A 27,625-nucleotide genomic window follows, 5' to 3' on the forward strand; every position below is an offset into this window, starting at 1 on the left:
TTTATTCTATTTTTTTTTTCTGCAGTTAGCCACTTCCTGTATTTGGCTGTTTGGGGTGCTTTTCTCATCTTCAATACTGCATGCAGCAGCCAGTGATAGGGACTATTTTAAGGCCTCTTACAATGGGCTTCTCATTTACTTAGCTAAAATGAGAAAGTTAGCCCTGCATTGGCCACTTGTTAGCTGATGACAACTTTTACTTTGAATCTGGCTCCCATCCCCCAGCTGAAATCCCTGGCTCAGCAAATATTTGAACCTACCCAAGTTAATCATGAAACTGAGATCTTTATCTGAGAGAGACGTGCAAGCTACTGAGGGTGGTGGTTTCTTTTTTTTTTTTTTTTTTTTTTTTTTTTTTTTTTTTTTTTTTTTTTTCCACAGTACTGAAGTCAGGTTCACTTTTTAATGATGAACCAGAGTAAGTGGATACCTTCTGCACACCACAGTGGTTTAAGCAGTTGAGAGAGAAGGCTTGGATTTTCTCAGTGCAAGTTACAACTCTTTTAGGGGGTTTTATGGAACACTGGTTGGAAAACAGAGCAATCTCTTTTTCTTCATTGCTTCAGAGAAGCTTCCTAGTAAATGGAGGTTTTAGGGCTTCTTTTTAAGCAAGATTTTCATAAGAGGAAACCAATATTGGATTGTATTTTCGACTGATTCACAAGGGTGATCATTTGCGATGCATAATTTACAAAGTAAGTGATTTTGAATTTCTGTGGTTTTTTCATCTTCTTGGGGAAGTATTGTACTGTAACTGATTACCAGGTAGAGCTTTAAAAGTCTTTAGATACATGAATTTAAGTCAAGTACTTCAGTACGTCTCCAGGTTATATACAAAATGGGTAATAGCCTATCTGCCTCCTCTGTCTTTTCTTGCCTGCAGGCTAGGCTAGTGTGAGCTGAGCACTAACCTGATTATACAAGTTTGTTCAGTCCTAAATTTGACCACTGGTGAAACTCTAGGGAGGTAATTTTTCCTGAAAGTAATTTTTATTCAATGGAATAAAAAAAATTACTGATCCCACATGAGACCTAAAAGCAGCAATGCAGTTTTTGTAGAAAATCTTTGTAACTTGATTTAAATAATTACCTTGGCAATTTAACTGTTTGGGTAGCAGGTGGGCTAAACCTCTAAATTCAGTGTTTAGACTTGTGTCTGGGATGGTTTTAAGTATTCTATTTCATTTTGGAAATGGAAAGAATCTTGGGAGCATATCTACCTCATCAGGAAGGGGAAGATCTACTTCAAAATGAAGCTTCTTCATGTGCAAAGCAAACTAGCATTCATCTTTTTGTGTATGTTGGTACTCCAGACATGCTCTTGTACATTGATGCTTGTCTGAAAGGGGCACAGACAGCGGGGGGTGAGGGGGGACGGCAGGGGTGAAATACTTGGAAATTATTTAAAACGTGTTAATTTTTTAATGAGTGTTTGTGAGATAAAAAACATTTCAGCTGCTCCAGAATTTCTTATGGTGTAAGGCACAGTTAGTTGCTACAGCTAATCTTTTTTGTAGTTATTTTTGGTCTCTGGTTTTCTCCCCCCATAGATTATAGTGGATATAAAGCATTCATATTGCTTTACATAGCATTCTGCTCTGAATTTAATACTCTATTCTGACCATGTTTCTTCCAAGAGGTCAGAGAGAGTTAGAGTCAGTGATGGGGGGAGTTAAGATGGAATATTTCTAAATGTTTGGAGGATGCTACTGACATAAGGTCAAGGGGCGAAGGAGACACTGACAAGAGACTCTTGCTTGTAAAAACAATTAACTTGATAAATATATCAGTGAGAATAGGGTAGAGAAACTGTGAAAAGGCAGACTAAATCTTATTGCATCCTCACAGCCATTTTTATGTTCAGCAAAACCATTTTTGTAGATCTTGCTCAGTTATGACTTTCTTCCATTGTCTGAGTGAATCAGCTAAATGTAAGATTTGGGGTTTAGATTTCAAAAATAATTAATCTAGATTGGTTCAAATTGTATTTTATTACATAATGATAAGAGAGGAAGACATCTCTGCAGTAAGCATGTTTTATATAGTAATATATACTCTATCAGACCTATGTGCCCATAAAAATAGTAGAAATATGTAGAGTTTTTAAACATGATCCATTTTTCATTATGTGGATATATATATCTGTGTGTGTGTGTGTGTTTGTGCAAAATGAGTGTGCAATGGATATGCACACACAGTCATGCTCTTTCTCTAATGCATCTCTAATATGTGCAGTAGTTCTAGAATCCTTTTAAATCTTTTTGAATGTCAAACTTCAGGAATTCAGGCAGGCGAATGCACCTGAGATGTGACCGACCTGCCTCTGAAGGGAGCTGCCCTGTGTGTGTGTTTGTTGTGTGCGCCTGTGTGTAAGAGCTACGTGCTGCAGCATATCAGCCTTTTGTCATCCTGCCAGGATTGGACTGTACCATGCTGCAAAGCCAGGAAAATGAGCCAGGAGCACGGGCAAGGAGAGCCCACTTGCTCCTTTTGTGTGTAATACTAGCTTTATATTGCAATTCTGCTAAATGTAGATTCTTCCCAAAACTGAAATTGTTTTAAGATTAATGTAGAACAAAATGAGGAAGCAGGAGTGGTTTGGTGACATTATTTTGACATGATTGGCTGAGGATTATGATGTAATAGGTTACAGTGCAGCCCCTTATAGGTTTTAAAATGAATTCCAAGACACCATTACAAAGACAGCCTGACTCTTTTCTTGTATCTGAGCTTACTCAGTGAAACTCATACAAATGTACAATACTGTTTGGAATATGGAAGAACTGGATATAGAATATCCTAAGACAGATATAAACTGTGGCACAGACTTGATGTTTTACATAGAAATGGATCCACCAGGTAAAACTGCAGTCTTATTATAGAAGACTTAATTAATTTTGGTGTTTACAGTAGATGCTGAAAAATTCATACTGGATATGTAGGATTTCTTTACTTTGTTATTGATACAAATAGTTTTCCTTTTTTAATAAATTAGAATAAAATTGTGGATTAGTGCATGGTTGTAGTAATTAGAATCTTAACATATTAAATATACCTGACTGCTTACTTAATTGGATTTTTACTGAATTGACCTGTTTCTGTTTTGATTTTGTTATGTCAGATGTAGTTTTAGTCCTGCTATTTTATCATGTAAAAATTGTATTTCTTTTATTACTATTTTTGCTCTCTCTCTTCCACACTGTGCCTAAAAGGAGATGCTGTAGTAACACTCATATTTCCTGAAACAGTGATTCCAAATCATTGGTTTGGGTTGTTTAAGGAAAAAACATTCTTAAAATCTAGCAATACTGATTGAATGCCTGTTGTGGCATTATTTTTTCATATTACATGAAAGTATTACGCTATCCTGATATTCCTTGCAACTTCAAAAACATTGCCTTTTGAGCCTGGTCATAATATACAGGACAAGAATGATGTACTTACTGGAGAACTGAAAGAGCTGAGTTGATTTTTTAATCCTGATTCCAGTGTAGTCCCCCTTGTTACTAAGTCAGTGCTGCAGTATCTTCTCTGGCACCCACTGGTATACATATGCAGCTTTGACATTGAAAAAGGGGGGGTTGGGGGTGTTTTAATCAGTCCTGGCGTTTGGAACACAATTTATTCTGTAGAATACTAAGATTAACACAAGGGATATTTGGGTCACAGATGGGTTTCTTAAACTGTTGGGTTGGGTTTTTTTGGTTTTTTTGCAAATCATTGCACAGAATGCTGAGGATCACAAAACCCTGATTCTGATTCAAATGTATGGTATTGCTATGGGTTTGCATCTTTTATTACTCAACCTCTAGTAAGAAAACAGCAAAATTCCTCTAAGACTGTTGCATAGGAGGATTTAAAAAAGAAAGTGGCATGTTTTATTACTTGTGTTCACCCAAAGATGGTGAAAGAAGGTAAAAGCAAACTTCAGATTTTTTTTTCTCAAATACTTTCTTCACAGGGGCAGGAGTTGAATATGGTGTTATATTTTCCTTAAAATATCTTATTGCAAGATAACATCATTTTTTTAAACAGTATAACTTTATTTTGAATTATTTTGTTTTCAAATTTCTTGATTCCTGTAGTGTCTTTTAAAGAATGTTAATGATGGACGACTCTATTAGGTAACCAGTTCTTTTTTAACACACTCAGAGAATTATAAAATTTATGTAATAATGTGCAATTTCAAGGAATATGTGGTCATGTTTTCAGTGAGTTACAACTTTTCTTCCCCCCTTTCATTTGCAGCACTGCCTCCTAAGCCACCGAAACCTAATACTGTAACTAACAATAGCATGAATAACAACATGTCATTACAAGACGCTGAATGGTACTGGGGGGATATCTCAAGGTAAATCACCTCAAGACATGTATTTCTTATGTTTGGCTTTGAGCTGTCCTTGCTGTGCTATTCTGTGTGTATGTGTTATGTGTAGAAAATTGACAGTTGTGATAGTTTCCACCACGAACTTATTACACTTGGTTTTATTTCAAATATGACTAAAAAGTTACTGGTAGTCACTTCGAATGTAGAGTGCAAAATTATTGTTCTGTTACTTTAAGACTTATATGAAATACTAGCATGAAAAGACAGCAGTAAGAAATAATTTTGTTCTTGTCTTTCATTCAGAACCTCAGCTGTAGGCATAATAGTCAGCAAGTCTGACTAACAAGTGCCATATATTAGCAACATTTTTATCTGTACTATATATAGGTATATTAGACCAGTACTGGCTGCTCCAGTTGCATAGGCTTGTATGAACAAGCAGAAAGAGCTTTGCATGAGTAATAATTTTGTCCAGTACTGAGAGAACAGAGTATGCCATTTTTTATCCCACTTGTTCTCTAACAATTTTAAATAAGGTATTATATAGTTATATTAATATGGGGCTATAGAAGGCTTCTAAAACACACTTATTTCAAAACATTTGAATTTTAATTTAGAGCACTGTGGCAGAATAAGTGTGTGAGAACAAATTGAAATGATTGGTTACTTTTGCTTTCATTTTAGAGAAGAAGTAAATGAGAAGCTTCGAGACACAGCTGATGGTACTTTTTTGGTACGAGATGCTTCAACCAAAATGCATGGAGACTACACACTGACACTGAGGTAAGACTAGTTACATTGGGTCTGTAATACTTGATAGTAAAATGCAATAACTGCACTTAAAACAGAGTATTCTTTAGAAAATAGTGCTTGAAGCATGCCTAACTTTTCAATATACTTTATTTGCAGGAAAGGAGGAAATAACAAATTAATCAAAATTTTTCACCGAGATGGAAAATACGGCTTTTCTGACCCATTAACGTTCAACTCTGTGGTCGAGCTTATAAACCACTACCGGAATGAATCTCTAGCCCAGTATAATCCTAAACTGGATGTAAAATTGCTCTATCCAGTATCTAAGTACCAGCAGGTAATTTAGTTTATTTTCTTTGCATTTCACTTGAACACAGAGAAGATATTGCAGAACTTGCAGGACATGAAGAACTTCAGCTCTGTTAATGTTTGAAAAAAATCAAGTGGGTACAAAACTTGGTATTTTTGTTTAAAACCAGCTCCATGGTTTGCATGTAAATATTTAAGACTTTAAATACTACATATACACGGTTAGGAAATAAATATATTAATGATCATCCCACTCAACGGTGAAATATGTAATTTTCAGTATAAAGCTAAACACTTGCAATGCAAAATTCCTTTTTGTCATTAATTTCTCATTTGCATATAATGCATTTAGTGTATCTCCATATTGGTCAAAGAGGAATCATATTTGCATGTAATTATCTAAGCATTTTTTAAGCAGTTTTATCCAGAAAAACTGTGCAATATAATTCTCTTCTTACAGAATATCTTTCTTTCTGCTCCTCATTCCAGGATCAAGTTGTAAAAGAGGATAGTATTGAAGCAGTAGGAAAGAAATTACATGAATATAATAGCCAGTTCCAAGAAAAAAGCAGAGAATACGACAGACTCTATGAAGACTACACAAGAACATCTCAGGTGAGCTAGATTTGAACCAAAGGGAGAATGGAAGATTTTGTAGATTTTGAAGAACAATACTGTGAGTTCCTACTGTCATCTTCCTACACCCATCTTCCACCACCACGGCATTGCCCTGATGTTCTTGCTCAGAATAGTGCAATTGCTTATTCATGTTTGAACAGCCACCACCTGTAAACTAAGCTGCCCTTTGCCCAAGTCTGACAGCTCCATCCAAAGCAAGTACATAACTGTCTTGATTTACCACCACTTCTGCATACTGACTTCATCAAGCTGAGTTATGGTTTTCAAGGCACATATGCAGGGAAGCATTGCATTTTTTTATGAGTTTTTGAAGGGTCTGGTTTACCTGTGCAGGATAAAGAGATTACTTGTGTAGACAAAATGCAGGAATGAAAAGCTGCCTTTTTGAGCTTAATCAATTACTAGCCATGCCTTGAAGTGCCACTGAATTAGTCCAGTTTTACAGGCCCAGAATCAAGACTGCTTATTAAAGTGTGCAGGAAATGAGCCCAAAAAGAATTGAAGAAAATTGGAGAATTGCTCCCAACTTGAACTAGTGACCTAAGATTTGGCTACCAACTAGGTATGTAGGGGTAGGAGGGTAAACTAGAAAACCTCCTGAGACCTATCAAGGCCACCCTTATTTCAGAGAGCCAGGTGTGCCTCTAAGGATGTAAGTTCGTACAAAGGGCAAAGTGCACTGCCATTAGGTTCTAAGCATCAATTTATTTATACAAAGCAAAGATTGTAACTGATCCTTTTTTTAGCATTTCTATTGCTTGATAAACCTCATCATGGAAATCTTATCATGGTAGCCTTTTGCACAGGCCTGTTGTATCTATGCCATGAGGCTCAGCAGACAGAATACATTTTGGTAAAGGGATATTGAAAGGGTTTTATTTTACTCTATACTGAAGTGTTTCTGTGATACAAGCCAATCTTCCCCTTTATCTGATTACAACTTTAATAACAATTATTTTATTTTCAGGAAATTCAAATGAAAAGAACAGCCATTGAGGCATTTAATGAAACAATAAAAATATTTGAAGAGCAGTGCCAAACACAAGAAAGATACAGTAAGGAATACATCGAAAAATTTAAACGGGAAGGAAATGATAAAGAAATACAAAGGTCAGTATTTGATTTTGAATGTCAAATTGTATGATTTTTGAAAAAACAAACAATGCCAAGTATAGGTCTGCCTAAAACTGAAGCAAGATGACAAGTCTGAAATTGTTCACTTGTAAGCAAAGAAGCTTCAAATAGGGTAGATATGAACTGGCAAAATCTATAACTACATCTAGAGAAATAATCTGTTCTCTTAGGTGTCTACTCCTCTAAAATAGCAGACTATAAAGTTATGAATAAGAAATCAGAGTGTAACCTACTCCATTGTTCCATCTAGAATCATGCACAACTATGAAAAACTGAAGTCTCGGATAAGCGAAATTGTGGACAGCAGACGTAGGTTAGAAGAAGACTTAAAAAAGCAAGCAGCCGAATATAGAGAGATAGACAAGCGTATGAACAGCATTAAGCCAGACCTCATACAGCTGAGGAAGACAAGAGATCAGTACTTGATGTGAGTATCATGAATTAACAAATTTTAAGTTGTTTGGTTTTTTATTGGTGTCCAACTTTTGTGACTAAAAATTAATTTAATTTGCAATTATTGTCCAGGTGGCTGACTCAAAAAGGCGTTCGGCAAAAGAAGCTAAATGAATGGCTTGGAAATGAAAATGCAGAAGAGTAAGTATTGGAAGATTTAGATATTTCTGGTGTTTCAAATCACCTAAAATACAAAAGTGATATAAAGCTTATTTAAGTCTTGGACCACACAGAGGAAATCTTAAGCCTAGGTCTTCAGTAACAATGCACACTGTTAAAACATGACAGCCTACATAATGCAAGTATTAGAAAGGATGCTGTCTCACCCTCTACTCTCCTCCTTCTTTCAGGGAAGTGCTATAATCAAGTTACTGTAGCAAAACACCGAAATGTTAACCTGTGTCTTTTTTCTTACCAGCAAAATTAAGTTCATGAGGTATTACTATCTTAGAGAGATGTGATATGAACGGATAAATTGATCAGAATGTCTCTTAGGCGTGAGCAGGCTTTTTCCAAATCTCAACTGGGGGTACCATGACATTATCCAGTGTAGGGGCACCCACGTGATTGTGTCATATTGCTGTTGGAGATGATAAATGTGCATGTGCTGAGGAATATCCTCTGGTTTTGTGGTCTTTTTTACTTTTCTGGAAGAAGGCAGGGTCGTATTCTGTCATTTCAAACAGTTTAGTTTACTGTAGGTTCTAACATAGGCTAGGCTGATGAATAAATTTCATTTCATTCCTGGGAAAAAAAGGCAAAGAGTGCTTGGGGTATGTAAACATAGAGCAAATTTCAACAAAAGCAAGACACAAAATAATATCTGAAGCGCAGTAACAGTGTAAAATGAACAAATAGAAAAATTAAAATTGTCTCAGTAGTATTTGTATCAACATTTTCTGCCAATGTTGTTTCTTGTGCATCCCTTTTGTCCTGCCTGGTGGAATATACGATGAAAGCAGCAGACTGACAGTGACTCTGTGCATTCTGCCTTGCATTCTAGCCTTGTCCACATCTATTTTAATTTTGCTTGGCTTATTGAGTCTCCTACTGTTGTCCTGGAAATTGTGCTTATCACTGTGGCAGAAGCAGGAGATAAAAAAGACATACACATTTTAAAGCTATGTAGTTTCCACAGTCTTAGCACAACTCAAAGGTGAGATGTTGTAAAATATGTAGGCACCTGTTCTCACTAGTGTTCCTATCACTTGAACAGTAGACAAAGAACACTCAATGGGTTTAGTGTGGCATCAAAATAGTAAGTGAAACTGTTTAAAGAAAAATCTTCATTTTCTCTCACTCTGATACTCCTTGCTGGCAAGTCTGGTAACTGCTGAAAAATTAAACTTTTAGAATATGGCTTTTCTTCTGAAGTTGTATTGCAGAAAAAAAATCCTCCCATATAATAAGCAGGATGAAAAACAAGAATTGCTTTCTCCAGATGCTGGTTGAAAACAGAACTGAATGTATGTGAATATCGTGCAGGTGAAAATAGTGATGGGATAAGGGACCTGGAGATAGTGTTAACTGAAACAAAAGAACCCTTTCTTATTATGAAAAATAGAATTCTGTGTGTGATTGTCGATTTCTGTAGACTACTTTGAGAATCTTCAGAAAGACAGAACCATGAGTGAGTGAGAAGTCATATTTTCTTAGACCAAGGAAAACTAATTAAAAGCCTATTACAGAGAGAATAAATACATTAGCCCAACACAAACTTATTGCAAGCTGAGAAGGAGAGGCAGGGCTAACCAGTGCAGGCTGTTGTGGGATTGGGGAGCTCTGGAACTGCAGAATTCCAAAGTGATATCCATACATCTGAACCAGATGCTTCTTTTTCATGGCGGGCTTTAGGTCAGAGGGTACTCTGTAATTCTGATTCAGCTTTATAGTTGGTGGCTGATTTAGTAGAGAAGCATGTATTGCATGCTATTTTCATAATCTGCTTATATGGAGAGAGAGAGAGAGAGAAAGCACTCCAGTATTGCACCTTTTCACAAAGCCATTCTCCTATAAATAATTAATCTGTCTCCCTGTGCTTGGAAGTTCTCGAAGCAGCAGCTGTAGTTGATACATTGCATGATTTTTCACTGCTGACCAAGTGTTCTGATCTTTGGAAATGAAGCTGACTCAGGGGGTACTGATTTTGTTGGGCTTGCTATTTACCAAAACAGTGAGCAATGGCAGAAGTACAGAAGTGCTCACAGTATACCCTGAAAAATAACACATCATCTTTTTATATTCTTCCTAAAATTTATGTGAGTGTTCTTCAAAGAAACAAGAAACAGAGCTTATATTTTACTTTTATCTGGTTGTTTAAATGGTACAGTATTTCTTGGTTTAAATTCCTAGTTTTACCAAGAAGGCATCCTGCTAACCACTGTAATATGGAATAAAGACTGCATAGTTAGTGGATTTCGTTCTGTGTTTCTTAAGTATATTTTTCCTTTTCAACAGCCAATACTCTATGGTAGAAGATGATGAGGATTTGCCCCATCATGATGAGAGAACGTGGAATGTGGGAAATATCAATAGAAGCCAAGCTGAAAATCTGCTGCGGGGAAAGCGAGATGGAACATTCCTTGTTCGAGAGAGCAGCAAACAAGGCTGCTATGCCTGCTCTGTTGTGTATGTACCCTAACTTGTGAATGATATAACCAACCTGCCAGGGCTGCCTTCAGCTGGGGGCTGATAGACACTTGCATATGCGCAATTCCTCTTGGACCTTTACATTTAAAAGCAGGTCAAGGAGTCCTGAGGCCGTTCTTAGTGCTGCTCCATTTCCTACACAGCTCCAACCTGTGCCACTCCCACAGAGGAGCCTCACTCAGAAGGGAAACCAAAACATGTGTGCACTCCTTTCTGTGCAGTGTGCTAAGTCCTGCCTATCTCCTGCCTCCCTAAGCTAGGATGGTATTCACGAACGTGGACTGAACATAGGCTTCTACCATTATCCCACCACAGAACAGAGGAATTCTATGTACTGGCTAGCATCTTAAGATGTGTTTCTAATACCTTATTTTCTGTCTTAATTTTACTGTACTCACAAACTAAAACCTGGTTGTTTTTGTTTATTTTTCTTTTAGGGTGGATGGTGAAGTAAAGCACTGTGTGATAAACAAAACACCTACTGGGTATGGATTTGCAGAGCCATATAACTTGTACAACTCGCTCAAAGAACTGGTGCTACATTACCAACACACATCACTTGTGCAGCACAATGACTCTCTCAATGTCACACTAGCCTACCCAGTATATGCACAGCAGAGGCGATGAAGATCTTAATACTCTGGGTTGTTTGTTGGTTTTTTTTAAAGAAATTATTTGGCAACATTGAGGCCTCTGGAGAGAAAAGGCTCCTTTCAGCTTTACTCAAGAACTTGCAGTATCAAAGCTATCTGTCTTCAGATGGGACTAGAGATTTCCTTCACAACTGCAGTGGGAGAGATCACAGTGTTGTGCTGTGAATGTATGTTTGTAATCTGAAGTGCTTTTTTTTTTCTTTTTTTATAATTATAAAAGAAAAACACAAGAGAAAAATCCAAACCTGATCTCCCTGCAGGGACATAGAGGCCTTTAAGCATGGTGCTTGTTTACGACCACTTCTGAAGCTTTACCAGCTAGACCATTGGATTATCCAGACCCAAGGTATAAGAGATCTGTGTCATTCAGTTATCAGAATTTTGTGGTCACAGTCTGACTTGGAATGGTGTTGCTGCACTCAGTGGATCCAGACATACAGCATTGTGGTTCTATTTTGGTTTCTGGTGAACGATATGTAGCAGAGTGGCACTTTCATTTCTAAGGGACACTTTAAAAGGACACCAGTTACAGTATGTTGTTCAGAGTAACTGTAATAGCAAAGTGCCAGGAAGTGTTTTGTTTAGGTGATCAAAAATCCTGTTTTAAGAATATATTTAAGACTGAAGCAAACAGGATTTTCAATGGCATACAGTGTATAATAATGTACATAATACCGGATGACTAACTGTCATCGATGGAAACTGTCAATACCAAACTGTTTCGTTTTTTTCCTTTTCTGTTTGCTGAAAGCTGAATTTTTAGACTATGCTATGCAATACTGAATTTTCTTTAGGCTGCAGTCTTCTCTCAAGCATATCTACAGATTAGGCTTGTTTTTCTTGGTTTCTTGTCTTCTTTTTTTTATATTTCTTTTGCCTAAGGATATTTTTCCTGGTGATTATTTTTTTGTTAATAATTTTCTTGTTTGTTTTTTTGGTTTGCTTTTATTTTTGTTTTTGTTTTGTTTTGTTTTTAATGTACAGGGAGCCAGCAAGAGTTGGCTTGAGAACTAAAACTATTAAATATTTTACAATTTTCATTGTATAGAATATTGAGCTACTAGCTCAAAGTTTAAAAAGTTCATAATTTTTTTTTTTGGACTAAATATTTTGTTGGGCAGTGCCTGATAAGCTTCTAAGCTGCTTAATTCAATAAAAAAATATATGAACATTATAAAATATCACTGAGTCCAACAATACTGTTTCAGAGTTACCTTTAGAATACGGTACCATGCTACATTTGCTTCTCGAAGCATTTTGAACTTCTGTCATGATTGTCTTTGTATATGGAAGACAAGAAAAATAGTGTATCCTTCTTTGATAGACTGCAGAAAAAAAAATGGGGATATTTTGCTACTGCAGTGTAGAGTGTAGATAGTTTGGATCTCAGAATGAGTCCACCTTCACAGTAAATAAATGACTTCTTGACCTCCTATGACAGAATTTTTGTCAGCCTGTAAAGGTATTTTCATTTCACATGAAGGAAGTTTCTCTAATCTGTTGCCTAGGTTTGTTTTTTGTATTAGTATTGTGGGAAAAAAAAAGCTTCCACCTCTACTGGGAATATTTGGATACAATATAGAACTAATTAGGACTGGACAATGTCTTTTTTGAGAATGATTAGGCTATGATATGTATTTTCAAAAGTCTGTAGGCTGAGGCAGTATCAAAGTGAACAATTCCATAATTTCAGGGCACCAGAGACTTACAAAATCATGGTTCAGTTAAAAGAAACAAATACATAAATCTCACTAAAACAGAGTTATCCATCATCCTGGGATAGTTCACTGTCAATGGTTTGCAATGGTTATTTATTGTCCTGACCACTGAGGAAATCCATACGTTGCAAATCAGTAAAGTAACGAAGTTCAGAGAAATATTGGAAAAGATTTGACTAAGTGAACGTATGAAATTATTCGTCCCCCAAGATGCAAAAGATAAGAACCATTATTATTGAAGAGGGTTGCACACACAATCAAAAGAGTGAGACCCATGGAGTTCTCTCATAATAGTTGTGGTTTAGAGATCCTTGTGTTTTATTTCAAAGTATGCAATGCTTTATAAGCTATTGGAAATAATAAGAAGAAATTTGCCAGTCTCCAATAATCTTTATATTATCTTTTCGTTTTTACATTGTTACTTCAGTTCTGAGGCTGTAAGGCTTTTGATTTTATTTTTACTTTGTGGTCTGTTTTTTCGGGGGTTTTGTTTGTTTGTTTGTTTGTTTGTTTTTTGGTGGATTGTCTTTGCTTTCCTACAGTTGTATTTTCTTACTAGACTTTTTATCAGGAAACAAGATTCAATAAATATTATTTCATGATAGTCATCACTTAGAAAATTATTCTGAATATTTTTCCTGAATAGAAGTTTAGTCTTCACGCCTTCCCTTCCTCATTCCACACTTTCTTCAGGCCTGTAGGACCATGTGAATCTGTTATACTAGTAACTGGTTTATACTACAAAAAACACCAACCAGTACTCTAGCATGCCAGTTATGCTACTGGGCTTGAAGTTACAGATTAGTTCAATATACAGCAGTTTAACACTTGTAGCAATCCAAGATATTCTTTGGACATATATATTAATTTCTGAATGTTAAATATTTTAAGAGTAAATTTGTAATTTTTTTTTTCTCTGTAGGCAAAATGTATGTAATCTGAATTGATGTTTCACGTAGCATTTGTCAAGAAATTTTGTCATAGTAAAGCATTTGGATCTAATTTTCCTTATATTAAGAAAACCCCTGCTATGTCAGTGGGCCATATCCTTAGCATGCCCAGCCCGGTATGGAATATAATTAGTTCCTGTGCGCTGTGCAACTTCTCTTTGTGTGTGGCTGTAGCAGAAAAAAAAAAAAAAATGTGTGTGCAGATTTGATACTTGCTTTTCTTGCACAAGCAACAATGAGAAATAAGCACTATGTTGTAAGGATGAGTGCTTAGGGCTTCTTAAGGGGATGTTCTGCCTACACAGGGTCTGTGCAATTTGCAGGGATCATTTATGCCCTCAAATTGGCATGAGTGGGTTTTCTTTGGTACTTACATATTGTGTGGCCTCTGCATTTCTCTCCCTCCTTAATGCACAGAGCTAAGACCTGCCAAAGGCCCTATTCACTGCAGAGTTGTTTGTCTTTAATGTACCATATTGTTCACTCCAGTTTTGATTTGATCTCAGACTACTATATACAGAAAAAAAAAAAAAAGCATGGGGATATAACTGAAGAAACACAGTGTTTTTCTGTATTTCTATTGATGCGTAGTTTTTTTCATCTAATATAATTCATGGATGGGCTTTATTCTGTTCCTTTTTTTATATGATTTGTGGAGCTTTTTATTTTATTTTAAATCCCTGAATTATGCTGCACTGCAGCATCTCTTTCACAAGGCCTTTGAAAGGCATGAGACATAGCAAAGAGAACCAAAACTCACAAGCAAAATTAAGAGTTTCTGATTTACTTAATGTGAAAAAAAATTGTATGTTGGGGATGCATATCTGTGCATACTCGTACACACTTGCTGTGTTTATATGTGAACAGTTCCCAATATAGATGCATTTTCACAGAACATGATCATTTTGATGAATTCAGTAAGTGATGTCATTAACTTTGTTTAAAGACGCACACATGCACACTAGACCTTTGTGGGTGCAGCATGTTTCCAGATACAGTTAAAAAACTGAGTTTCTGTGTTGTTGGATAGTTTCTAAAAAAGAAAAAAAAAAAAAAAAAGAAAAGAAAAAAAAAAAAGAAAAAAAAAAGAAAAAGGCTTGTCTCTATGGTTACGTTATCTTGTCAAGCAATCTGTAAAACCAAATCTTCAGATTTTCTATTTGGTGTCAACTGTTCTGTAGTGAAAAAATGGCTTTGTCTTGTAATTGGCAATGAAATAATAATGCTTGAGAAAACATTCAGATGCTTCTATTGGGGAAAACTGCCGATTTTCACACAGTGCTTTTGCTATGCATGGTATTAAGTTGGGAAAAGTGAATCCTGATACTGTTGTTTTTTCAGGATCACTTTAGAAATGGGCAGCTCAAAGCATAATGCCTCCCATGGGACAAGGTTACGAAGTGCAACATTTTATGTAGAATCATGTTCTGTTTACTGCAGCTCAGACTAAACTGTATGAGCTGGTAAGGTTCCACTGCACTTGTCCTGATGAGATTGCATTAGCTGCCCAAGATGCTGCTATTTTTTTTTAATTCTTGTTTTTTGAAAATAAAGCTCTGTTCTGTTACATGTCTTTAAAACATTAAGATTACTTTGTTTTAAATTTGTCATTGAGGAGGTGGAGAGTAAAGCAGATTGTAAATTGCCTTTACAAGGCAACAGTGAAAACATGCCTCCTTAAAATTTTGTTCAAGCTGTAGAGTTGATGGAGCTGTGTCTTGTTTTTGAGTTGCTTTAAAATTGTAATAAGTCTTCAAGCAGAATAAAGGTTGTTTTGAAACTGCAGTTCAGTTGTTGAGGCTTCAATAAGGACTGTGATGGCTATTTACCGGCATCTTTGCCTAACTCTTCTCTCTATGTGGCCTTCTTTGAAAATGATACCCAAATGCTCTTATTATTAGAGGAACTAGGGAGCAAATAGTTTCAGCTGACTCACAGCCATTTTGTGTCTTGAACAGAATGAGATAGTTCAGTAGCTCCAAAATAACTTCATATCAAACAGTGACAAAATAACAGTTTGCTTATCTCATAGTATTGCGAAAAACAGTACAATGATCTGTGATCTGCCTCTTGCAGTGCAGATAAAGTTGTGGTTCTTCTGAAAAGAGTGTGAGTGTTGTCACTGATTTCCATGAAGCCAGGCTGTCAGCTCTTGCAGCTAAGTAATTTACCAGATCATGTCCGCATATAATTGTGAAAACCAGCATAAGACTGAAGAGGAGGGGGGAAGTATGGGGGGGGGAGGGGATTGGGTAAGGCCAATTGTGAATATTGTTTGCTTCCCTTCACTGTTGGTATATGGTATCTCATTTCTTCAAGCTCATTCATGTCTTGTCCCAAGAGAGGTTCTCCAAGGAAGTCAGCCAGCTACTCTGGAAGAAGAAAGATATTCCTATTCCCATTCTGTCCAAGGTTTCCATTCTAAAATTTGCTTACATATTGCTTCCACTAATGTGGAAATACCCTGGACTGAGATACTCAGCTCCAACTTGAACACTTTTTAACAACCACAACGTTGTCACTGGCCCTTAGAGATTCTTACAAGAAACTTAGACTAAAGGTTATTACTGTGTTTTCAGCCTGCTTAATAGCAAGTGGGTCTTGATCTCCTGCACTTGCATCTGTTGAAGTTTTTCTCAGAAGGCTGATTCTTTTATACTAACAATGAGTTTACCTCGCTCCTGTCCCCTGAACCGATGTTGGGGACCACAAAGTCTTCTGCAGCCACAGCATCATCAATGGAAAATAACATGAGCTAGGTGATGAATTGTGTCATCTATCATCATCTGTTGGAGAGGAATTAAGACTGATGGATCATAATGCAGAAAAATCTATGGACTGGCAGACTTCTTGCCAGTATCATACATATAGAAATCACTCTTGGCAGACTAGAAGAGTAGTTTGCAAAACTGCCATTCTATTGTTACTGTCTTCGGACAAACACTCCCCCACTTTCCCTCTCTCCTTTCTTGCTAAACTTTGATGGTCACAGAATCATAGGGAAAACTGCTTAAATCTGCTATCTTTGTGCAGATACCAGTGGGTGTGATATTTTTAAAGGCCTGAGAATGCTCATGGGCTGGGATTTTTTTTCTCCCAAAGTTGCTTGACTCATGCAAAGTTGTGTGCGAGTAACTTCACACAAATCCCTTTATCTGAGCTGTGAAGCCAAAAAGGGGAGGGAAAGTTTTGAAATTCACTGAAATTCATTTCCATGCACGGACCAAAGGTGTTCCCAGAGCTTCAGCTGGGCACAGGAGGGCAGGGGCAAGGAGAGCCGTTCTTCTGAAGACTTCTGAACAGAAGAGTTCTGCTGCCCACTATGGCCCTCCCAGCCATCATGAGGGAAGAGTCACTCTTGTTCATATGGGAACTCTTTTGGGATGATTGCTATTAGGATACACCTAATATTTACCACAGGGGCCCCATTCCCTCATTTAGAGGGTGCAAACTGAGGAAATAGCAAGCAGCAGGGACTTGCCAGAATCCCTGACTGGAAAGAAGGCTAAAAATAAGTAGGTTTGCTTTCCCTGCAGGACGGTTTGTGGGGGAGGGAGGTCAGACATGCTCCCAGACAGACATGGGCTCTGCAAGAGGCATCAGGCCTTCCCTATTGCCTCTGGTACAACAAAAAGCAGGAACTGTGGGAGCACTGTGTGGTTCTGGTGTCCTTCTTTTAATCCCTTGGAGGACCTATGTCCTCAAATACTTAGACTGCCAAGAAGAGAAATTCTGTTGGGACCTTCTAGATAAACAGATATTAATTGATCGGCCACTATTTAAACTTTGGATAATCTTTGCAGGGACAAGCCTTTTGACCTCTGATCGAGCAATCAGATAACCAGAAATGCTCTTCTTTGAAAAAGCAGGGTTATATCCATGGCTATTCCAGGGCTCATTTTCTGCCAGAATGGCATTGCAAGGACACCACTTGTGTCATTCTGTCCTCTGTGAAGAAATTAACTTTGCATACTAAAAATGGAGGCATTTAGGGCTACTGATTTAAATGTTCAAATATTGACAGGAGTAAAATTTAACAAGGAGCACACAAAAGGATCTAAAGCCTGTCATTCTCGGGTCTTTGAACAAAAAATATTGACAAAAATGGACATGAATATAGTTAATTCAGATGATGATTTCACTGTCATGTGTCTGGTATTTGTAACTGATTAGAAGACCATAGCCTGAGAAGAAAGATAATTAATTCCTACCAGAGAGCATTTCATCCTCCATAAATGTTTCTTTTCTACATGGTTTACTTCCCCCCCCCCCCATCTTGTTCTTGGTATAAAACAAATATCGCTGGATTCATCTTTTTTGCCTTTCTTTTCTTCACGTTGGAACTGGCAGAAGTTCTTCAGCAGTCATCCATGGGGTGTTAGGTGAAACAAACACACTGAGAGTCAATGTTTGGAGTCAATTCGGCAGGGAATTGTGTGTCTTGTTTGTGTGACAAGGTCATCCATTATCCCTGCCTGCCTACTACCCATGGCAGTGGTTCACACAGGTGGTGGCTTTCATGGGCCCTCATGCCTGTCACTGCACTGAGGGCAATGAGCAGTGAACTTTACCTATCTAAAAGGTGGAGAAACTCTTAACAGTTTGTTTGTTGTATGACTGAATAGGAGTAGAGATGTCATAGAGCATGACGTGGAAATATGAGAGGAATGGAAATCAGCAGGTGTCAGAAGTGGAGCCAGAGCAGGGAGCAAAGGCAAGAGGAAGAGCTTCTCACCTCTCACCCAGACTGCACCATGCAGTTGCCTTCCACCTTCCCTGTGAAATCCATGCGGGATTGGGCTTGGGTAAAAGCTGTCACTTAAAAACATCAGCTGTTTGCATCCTCATACAATTTGCAGCTTTCGTGTTTCAGGAAGACAGGGAGTTTGAACATTTATTGAGGTGGGATTCATCTTGTCTAATTTTAAGCACATAAAGAAAGGCTTGTCATCAAAGCTCTCTGGCAAAACTCTTCAGAGAGAGCCAGGCAATTCCCCAGAGTGATTCACCCCACCTACCTCAGGCACTATTCTTGGGATGCAGTGAATCACTCTATGGAATTGTTCCATTGACTGGAAGGAGAGCCCAGGCAGATGGCTTTATGCTAGATGTTCACCTTTAATGTGGCTAAGGTTAGATGAACTCAGTCTCTTCCCTGCTGATAGGCAGCTCAGTTTTAGTCATTCCAGTACCAGCTGCAGTGTCTTCTGCTCTTAGGCGTAATGGTAAAGGGCAATTAATTTGGATCTGGAATTTCGATTGGTTTATAGAACTTGGGTTTTTCATAATAATTGCAAGGGTGACAGGTTCAAAAAATGCTGGCCCATATCTTCCTTGGAGATGTAATGCTGGACTCCACACAGAGGAATCCAGATAAGCAGTAATGCCATGACACTACTGCCTTCTCTGACTGCTTCAGGGAAAAACTTGGCACTGTCTCAGGCCTGGCTTATCAGTGCCTTCCAACAGCCTGTCTTTGTGAGGGCTACAGACCTGTCTTTTGAGGAATAATTTGGTCTCTTGCCAGCCATGTGCTCACTGAAAAGACACCGATGAAAAAGATGCTGCTGTTTTTTCCAAGATCAGTTTGTTAGTCACCCCATCTATATTTCCTTTCTTATCCAGGGAAAATTTGGGGAACTTGACTTTCCTTCCAGTTGGTTCACGGCCAAGACCACAGGGTAGGGTATTGTGATAGTAAAACTAAGATAGAAAGGACTTCAGTCAAACTACCTCCCAGTCAGACTGAGTTGTGCTTCAGGGCAGGAGAGCTGTGTGAAATTCCCCAGGTATCTACTACATGAAAAATTCAAGAATGTGGCAGGCCCAATGGTGTTTTTTGGGTACATGAGTGTGTGCATACCTACTCCAGTTAATCCAAACCTTTCAGTGCAGAATGTTCTACAGGGAAGAGTCCTCAAACAGCCTGGGGAGTTTCTCCATGCAATGAAATGGAAGATAAGGCCTTGAATAACTTCAGTGGCTAGAGCAGATCCAGTGTCAGGTCAAAGGCAGGAACGTTTTGGGGAGAAGCTTCAGAAGTCTTGAGATGAAAGGAGAGAAACTGCTATGCATACAGCCTGTTGCTCTACTGATAAGAGCAATGTAAACAAGAAAGCTAGGGATTGACAAACAACCCTTGAGCACCAGGATTCGTCAGGATGTGTGAGTAACCCTCAGAATGGGTTCCCAGAATTCTACCTCTTTATGGTAGGCACTGTAGATTTCTGGACAAAATCATATTGCTCCTACGTGAAAACAGACTGACCTAGTTCCTGAGTGAATGTGGACAGTCTCTCTCCTGCAGGGCTGTGAGTATTTCAGAGAGAATGAGAGGGCAAACTGATTTGAAGGAAAAGAAAAGAAAGAAAAAAAAAAAAAAAGCCACCTACGTACAAATACAATTAAATGACATTGATATTTCAAAATGTCTTGATCTTCATTACCAATAACAGTGTTACTAAAATTGAAATCTTGTCATGGTCTGTCAAATTTATGCTGTAATCTTGGCAGGCACAGATGAGCTAGGTCTTGTCCATGGTTCTCCTATGGAAAAAAATGCCTCTTATCTGACTGGGCCACATGTGCTTCCAACAGGGTGTGGCCAGAGACCAGTCACAATTTGCCTGTGTACACTTCTGACTGCTGTGTGAGGCAACTCCAGAGTAATCCTGACTCCAAACAGCCATTTCCAGAGTATGGGAGCAGACAGGAAAAGAAAAGAAATGCTATTAAGGTCTTGATAGAAAGAAAATTTGTTTTGGTATCGCATACTGAAGAGCACATCCTCTATTAAGATGGTTGAAGGGAGCTCCTTTTTCTGGGGAAGGTTGTTATCAGTGGCAATTACATGAACAAGTCCTCCCATATTTTCACTATAGCAATGTGTATGCACATGCCTCTTTCAGCATGTCTCTGTTGGAAACACAGTGACCTAAGGCTCACCTGACATTTCTTAGTGGGATACACAAATAACCTGACCTCAGGTCTGAAGAAAAACTAATGAAAAATGTGTTCTGCTTCTTAGCCAAGCTGTGCCAATGAATAGTCTTCTATCGGAAATGCCACTCTTCCCAAATTTCTGAAATTCAAGTATCCTTTGAAATTGGTATAAAATTGAGGAAAAGCCTCCGAAGAAGCCAAAGAAACCCATGTCAATGCCTCAGTAAATAAGTAACCATGCTGCCCAAGTGAAACACATTGCTGTAGGGATTTTCCAGAACAAACACTTGTGGAGCTCAAAAGATCCCATCCCTATTGTACATATTTGTTGGAGGTTAGGATTTTTCCTTTTTTGTTTTCTTTCTCCTAGGGAATTTTCTACCATTTTGTTGGTAAAAGCCAATAACAGTTGGTACTTTTATTGAGTCCCACCACATAATTCACATCTGAAGTTTATCTACATTTTCACCTCTAAAGCTTCTGATGCAAACCTTGCTTTGGAGCTTTGAGAACTAGCTCCCACTGTGAGAGGAGGACCACAAGACATGAAAAAACAAGTTTTCTTCCATTGTTTTCCTGACCTACCCATTTTCAGTGGATTATATTCCTGGTGGGTCCTCTTGAATGCAAGCATAATGGTTAAGGCACAAAAATACGACCAGGTGTCCACACAGTCTTCAAAAAACTTGGATTTACTTATCTTTTTAATAATGCAGATAATTGAGGATGAAGTTTTCCAGCCCAACATCCTTACCAATTCAAAGTTATTGGTGTATTTTTTAGTGCTGGTGCATTTGATAATCCAAGGTTATAATCCTGTGTCATATAAATGACACACTCAGCAACAAGATGGCATCATTCGCCGTCCTTTCCTAGAAACTAATTTACTCATGAATCTTGAAAGAGACTAGGAAGGAAAGGCTCAGTATGCGCATATTAGAGTTGATCAAAAATCATTCTTTAAGGGAAATTCTTATTTTAAAACCCTCATTTATTTCATATTAAATCCTCACGAGGGTTATGAATTCAGCAGAACTCTTTTACAGATCACAGAATATTCTGAGTTGAAAGGGATCCACAAGGATTACCAAGTTCAGCTCAAAAGGAGGTTCAAAACTAAAAGCAGGACATCATTTTCCATCTAATATAGCCTGTTAGCCAACGGTGACCATCTTAGTAGTCACTTAGCACATGTGAGATCTAGAGGAGTCTTCAGTGAGCAGAGGCTGAAGTCAAAGAGAAGATGCTCTTAGGTGAATGCTTTATGCTATTTCCTCCACACCATAGAAATAGTTTCAATTTGTTGGTGTGTTTACTCCACCAATAAAATAAAACAAAAAATATTCATTTGGATAAAGAAAACTGCTTATAATGTCTGGTTATTATGTCACTCAGCAGACAACAGGGAAGATTGAATTCACATCCCTGCTTCAATGGTTACTGCATGTCTAGAGCAGGAAAACTAGGAAGGCTTTGGCTGATATAGGTAATTGTACAGTTATAAAGGTGGTGGTGTTTCTTCCTTATAAGCAGTTTGAATTCTTTGGTTTTTACTAAGTATTACAGCTCAAGAATTGATATCCTGATCAGAAGTATTTTTAGATCAATACTCACATTTTAAGGCTTAATTTGTCTGCAATGTGAGTCTGGCTTTGGATGCCAAAGTCTGGGAGATTTTTCCACCATGAAAAACTATCACATGCATTTGTAGAAAAGACAAACGTTCTGCTTTAGACACTGGTATCTTAAAAGCAGAAGAGGAAACCAAACCTAGCCAGATCAGGGTATGACACAGGAACCAGACGGGACTGGTATTTTCATAACCATACCTTAACCATTCAGAAATCAGAGGTGTTTTGGTTGGATTCTGATGTACTGAAAAAGGTCAATAGAGCCTAGTCTTTTAGACTGGAAACACGAACATTTAAACACAGCAATTAAAAAAAAAAAAAAAAAAAAAACAAAAAACAAAAACAAAAAAAAAAAAAAAAAAAAAAAAAAAAAAAAAAAAAAACACAAAAAAACCACAACACCCCGTCCAATGAATGTATTAGAATCTTTTATGGCTGCATAAAAGACTAACCATAATGCATAACTAATTACACTGATTGGAAACTCCAAGTTAGAAAAGACCCTTTGCTATCGGTTTCAGACCCCTTCCTTCCAGACTACTCCAATCACAACAGAAATCGTTGTGAACTAGAAGTGGACAAATATACATGATGGAGCTGTATGTGCCAAAAGTATTTTTAGGTTCACTGATTCCAGCTAATCCCAGCACAAAATGTCTCCCCAGAATTATCTACCCTATAGGTAGATCTGGCTGCCATTCAGGTCACAATTTTTGCTGTTAAATTAAAGTGATTAGCCCTGTCTACCTGCTGCACTGAAAGATTTTTAAATGGTTTCTGCTTTCTTTACCAACATTTTTAAATGTGGTTGAACTAAAATCACTGCTCAGGCCTCCTAGCCTTGGAAACATGTATAGTCTGTTAAGGGAGGAAGTCTTCTCCTATCACTTCCAAGGGAGCAGTATCAAAGTGCAAAAATTATGAGTGAGTGAAAAAATTGCATCAAGGGTATTTGAAGGTCGTGAGTTCAATCCTCACATGTGGCACCATCAAATGTTTTTTTTTTTTTTTTTATCTTCTGTTCTGTTAGAGTCAGGATTAAATGCTCGAGAGACAGTGTTTCATGTTCGGACTCAGAGGTTTATTAATTCTTACCTATGCTACAGTCTCACAAGCTGGGAGTTCTCGCTAACAAACTAAAAATGGCCCCCTCACTATCTCTTTACAAGGCCTTTTAAGGACAAATTGTCCAATTAGAAATGATACCTAAATTATTTTTACTTTTAACCCAATAACCAAACACCCATGGTCCACAATGTGGATTTTTCTATTCAGTTACAAGATACCACCCAGACCCATGAAGAAGAAGGTGAAAAAGAAGGACTAGCCTATGCCCTAAAACCTCCATCTTGCCTTATATATATATTACTATATTCTAAAACCTTAAACTCTAAGTTTACCACCATGTGATACTACACACTTCTATTCAAACTACACACCCATAATCCCAGTGCTGTCATTCAATTTTGGAAGCCTTTTTCAAGGCCTCAGGTCAAATGCAGTGTTTTCTTGGGGGTCAGTGTCTGTCAACACAGGAAAATGAAAGTTCTCAGTACCCAAGGTTCCAACAGGTACTCATTTTAAAAAGTTCAGCAGAAGAAAACTCACATTAAAACTTCACTCAGACAATCCCTTTTGTGGATTATTGGAGGAGCATTTGTACAAATCCTGTTCAACCAGCAAGATGGTGATCATATCCATTGGGCTATTTATTTGACAACTTTTTCAATAATTTATCTAGATCTGATGATACTGCTTTTCTAAGTGAGAAAACACATATTATCTCTCTCACTTGATTTTTCTGCCACAAGTTCCTGTGGACTGCTTTTGTACTAGTGTCATAGAAACCTTTTCCTCTTCTCTGCCCGACTGATAGCACCTGCTGCACCTGAATAATATTTGCAATGGAAAAGCGAACTAGTCTTTCCCAGTTAGAGAGCTTGACTGTTCTTTCAGATGACCAAGTTTCTTGGTCTCTTTGTCCTTTGAATCTGAGCTATAAATTTTGTTTATAGATTGTTCACACAAGGTGGATTTTGTCTTTTTAAGTTCTTCTGCATGTTCATCTCCCTTTCTCAAAAATAAACCGGTGAGAGAGAGAGGGAGATTGGGCAAATTGACAGTCTGGTCAGATGCTTGTCTCACTTGGTCATCAGGAGCCCCACCCTTCCAGGATGGGGGAAAACAGTTGGTGTGAGAGCAAATTTTAGGGGGTGGTGAGAAAATATTCTCTTGGAGGTTACATTTTTTTGGAGGGTTCAACATTTTCTGTCTCTATTGCATTGTGGAGATAGCTGGGGTGGGGCATTGGGAGGAAGTGGGTTTTTTCATTAGTCATGAAGGCAAAGGGAGGTGCATTTCCTCTTCTAAAATCACAATGCTTCTAAAAGCTGCTTGGAGATTGGTTGTTTTAATTTGGTTTTTTGGTTGTAGTTTGGTTTTTTGTGGGGGTTTTTGTTTAGGGTTTTTTTTTGGTAAGTGTTTATTCAGGCACCTAGGACAAGTGAATAAGTAAATGTCAGTGCTAAAGCCTCCGCTGGCACCATGAGGACAATCAGCCTGAAGACCCACACAGACCCACCTTTTTTTTCTTGGGCTGGCAGTGGAACTTCACACTTTAGTGTTGCCTTATCAAACCTGAACCTGTGAGAAAGCCCTTATATAATATCCATCCCAAAGAGGCTCAGTTCATAAGTTTGTAAACAACTCAGCTGCTTCAAAGACAGTGGGAGTCTTTGACTACTTATGGTTGTTGTCTTCTTTGTTGTGAAGAAAAGCAGATGAAAAACAGATGAAAAAGCTAGCGAAAGTAGAGATAGCATGACAAATGTGGTCTAAGGTGTGGCATAGCTTCCTGAAAGAGGACATAAGCTTGCCTAGGTTGCTTTAGTTCAGAAAAGAGGCTGATGTGGAGGTGTGATAGGTACAACCACTTGTGAAAGACAAGAGAGAAGGCAAACAGAGAACATTTAGTTACTACTTCTTAGAACACAAGGTCCAAGGGCATCAAACAAACTTAGCAGGTGGTTAATTTAAAACATATGACTACAAATATTATGTAGATGAATTGTGAAGTTCTTTAGCTGGGAAACTGTGAATACTGAGGAGTGATTAGACGACTTCATTGCAAACCAATACCGCAAGAGAACTGAACAAAAAACTGCTGTTACAACTACATGCAGTAAAATCCTTAGACTGCTGGTAGAATTGAAGGAATGATAAACCACAGAAGATATTATACAGGGAATAATAAAGTATATAATAATAAGATATTGAAATAATTCAGATCTGGATGCCAATTTTTGAAGTCTTTGGGAGTTAGACCCTTTATAGCATCACCTGTGATGATTGCATAGTTCTACACTCAGAAACATCAGATCTTGTAATGCTTTGCATTTTTTCCAGAATTTTGGTTTGCATTTAGAATACTACTCTTTTCTTTTTTTTTTTTTTCCTTTTTTTTTTTTTTCTTTTTTTTTTCCCCCTTAGTTTCCCAGAGATCATGACTGATTTAACAAAATTTCTGGAAAAATCTGTAGGAATGCCATTTCTGCAAGAGTCTGTGAGACTCGCTTTCAAACTATGGAGTGTGCAGTACCATAACTACATGTACAAAACACACCATGTATTTCTTAACATAAGCAAACAAGGTGATATTCTTATTTCATTCTTATGACCTTTCATTTCAAGGGTAAACACAATCTTAATTTCTAACATTTCTCAGCTTTTGCAGAGGCATTCTAAGAGGCTCAGTTTTAAACAAGATGGAACACGTTCACAGCTGAAATCTAAATGGGTTCTGCAACCCTGTTGAAATGTTCTTCTTAAATGTTTGATCCTTAATGCAGTCTACACTCTGCCCACAGCAAATGTTCCTCCCAGCTGCTGTTCTTCCCGTTAACAGGAAGGGGATGAAGAATTAAGGTACTACTCTATCCTAACATGTTGAAGCCAAGAGTTCATTAGCTGCCATCCAATATGGAGCGGACTATAAAAGATTTAATATTTGCCTACCCATATATTCCAAACTCAAACTGCATGAAAATAATATTTACCGGGTTAGAAACATTTTCCTGATAATTTAGTCCTTTAAATTTTCAGTCATTCAAACAGGGCTTCCTCCTCCTTTCCATTCTGGAAAACACTCACCAAGTAGGATAAATATGAGGATTTTTTTACATTATTTTCCTATGTTTAACCGTAAGGGGAAGTTTTATCTTGGAGTGGAAGGAGAGAAAACAGAAGGTCTAAGATCATGCTGGATTCAGCCCATTAATCCCCGAATTATCATTGATTAGTCACTGAATTTCCACCTGATGAATTTCTAAATTTTTATTCCCTCCTGCCCTTTGTCTCCTTTGTCATTCTTCATTACTTGAACAAGTATGAGTAAAATAGAATCTCCTTCTACTTCCATACACTGCAGGTACGAAAACCAAAACAAACCAAAAAGCCAAAATGAATAGAAAACAATAACAACGTGACAAAATTAAAAAACCCTCATTTAGAAAAGGTAAAAAAAGGTAACAACTTTCAGATTAACACAGTGAAAAGCCAATTTTTCCCTTCAGCTTTTTAGATAACGAGTCATACTAGTACAAAATTATATCATCCTGAATAATTTTCAAGGCAGATATCGCAGTTCCTCCTGTTCAGTGGAATGCAGATACATCTGGAATTCATTCCAGGCACTAGATGAAGCCCTGTTAGAGGACCCACTGTGCTACATGGGCCTTTTAGACTCTGTCTATCCCTTGATTCCTCAGTCTCACCTAGTAGCCTTAGAGCCACTGTACCTAATTTTTGCCTTTATGTCAATAGAAGTTATTTGGGAGGACACTTCTTCTGTCAGACCAGGCTACTTGTGGAAAGCTTAATGACTCTCATCAGCCTGTCCCCTTTTGTCTAGATGACTCTGGGAAGGAGACATAATTCACCTAAAGTATCTGTGTACCAAATATTCACTCATCCCTCCCTGGGAATATGAGCAGGTTCTTTTCTTCTCAAATTATTTCTTTTTCCTTCTATTCTATTTTTCTTGTGGCCATCTGATTACTGCACTGGTTAACACAGCATTATTAGGCAAGCAGAATTCATGTGAGTGTGTATTAAATTACCCAGTGCAAGCTTGTCATTGCAATTGGTCACACTTCTTCTTTTCTCTGTTTCAGCAGAGCCTTATCTCTTATATTTCTGCCACAAGCTTCCTTGAGGTGGGAAGAAAAGGCATGAGAGAACACGCATCTCATAGAAAATGATAAGTAAAAAATTAGACACACGTATGACAAATGGAATAAAAAACCTCTTGAAAGAAGCATTTTGGCCAGGCTCTGTGACTGCAGAGCTTCCACTTCCAGTGTCTGGGAGAAACGACCAAGGACATAGTACTTCTGGAAGAGTGTTGTGATGTTATAACCATACACCATGTTTAGCAAAGCAATATCGTTACCAAACTCCACCAATACCA

The 27,625-nt window shown here is 37.8% G+C and overlaps 1 protein-coding gene across 2 annotated transcripts in view; it reads left to right on the forward strand.

Annotated features, from left to right (window-relative positions):
- Positions 1-15,370, forward strand: part of PIK3R1 (phosphoinositide-3-kinase regulatory subunit 1) — a 60,764-nt gene extending 45,394 nt beyond the window's left edge. The window contains exons 1-10 of one of the 2 annotated variants that reach the window (XM_066181235.1): positions 437-695; positions 4,249-4,351; positions 5,012-5,110; positions 5,237-5,417; positions 5,879-6,004; positions 6,996-7,138; positions 7,413-7,589; positions 7,688-7,756; positions 10,073-10,243; positions 10,702-15,370. In XM_066181235.1, coding sequence (XP_066037332.1) covers positions 680-695; positions 4,249-4,351; positions 5,012-5,110; positions 5,237-5,417; positions 5,879-6,004; positions 6,996-7,138; positions 7,413-7,589; positions 7,688-7,756; positions 10,073-10,243; positions 10,702-10,891 — 1,275 coding nt within the window. In that variant the 5' untranslated portion in view covers positions 437-679 and the 3' untranslated portion in view covers positions 10,892-15,370. Of the gene's footprint in view, positions 1-436; positions 696-4,248; positions 4,352-5,011; positions 5,111-5,236; positions 5,418-5,878; positions 6,005-6,995; positions 7,139-7,412; positions 7,590-7,687; positions 7,757-10,072; positions 10,244-10,701 lie in introns of those variants that run through there. The other variant, XM_066181234.1, reaches the window with a different exon arrangement.
- The last annotated feature ends 12,255 nt before the right edge of the window (positions 15,371-27,625 follow it).

Source organism: Chamaea fasciata, unplaced genomic scaffold, assembly GCF_029207755.1.
Source record: "Chamaea fasciata isolate MVZ Bird 193981 ecotype frontalis unplaced genomic scaffold, bChaFas1.0.hap1 SCAF_4, whole genome shotgun sequence".
Classification (NCBI taxonomy): domain Eukaryota; kingdom Metazoa; phylum Chordata; class Aves; order Passeriformes; family Sylviidae; genus Chamaea; species Chamaea fasciata.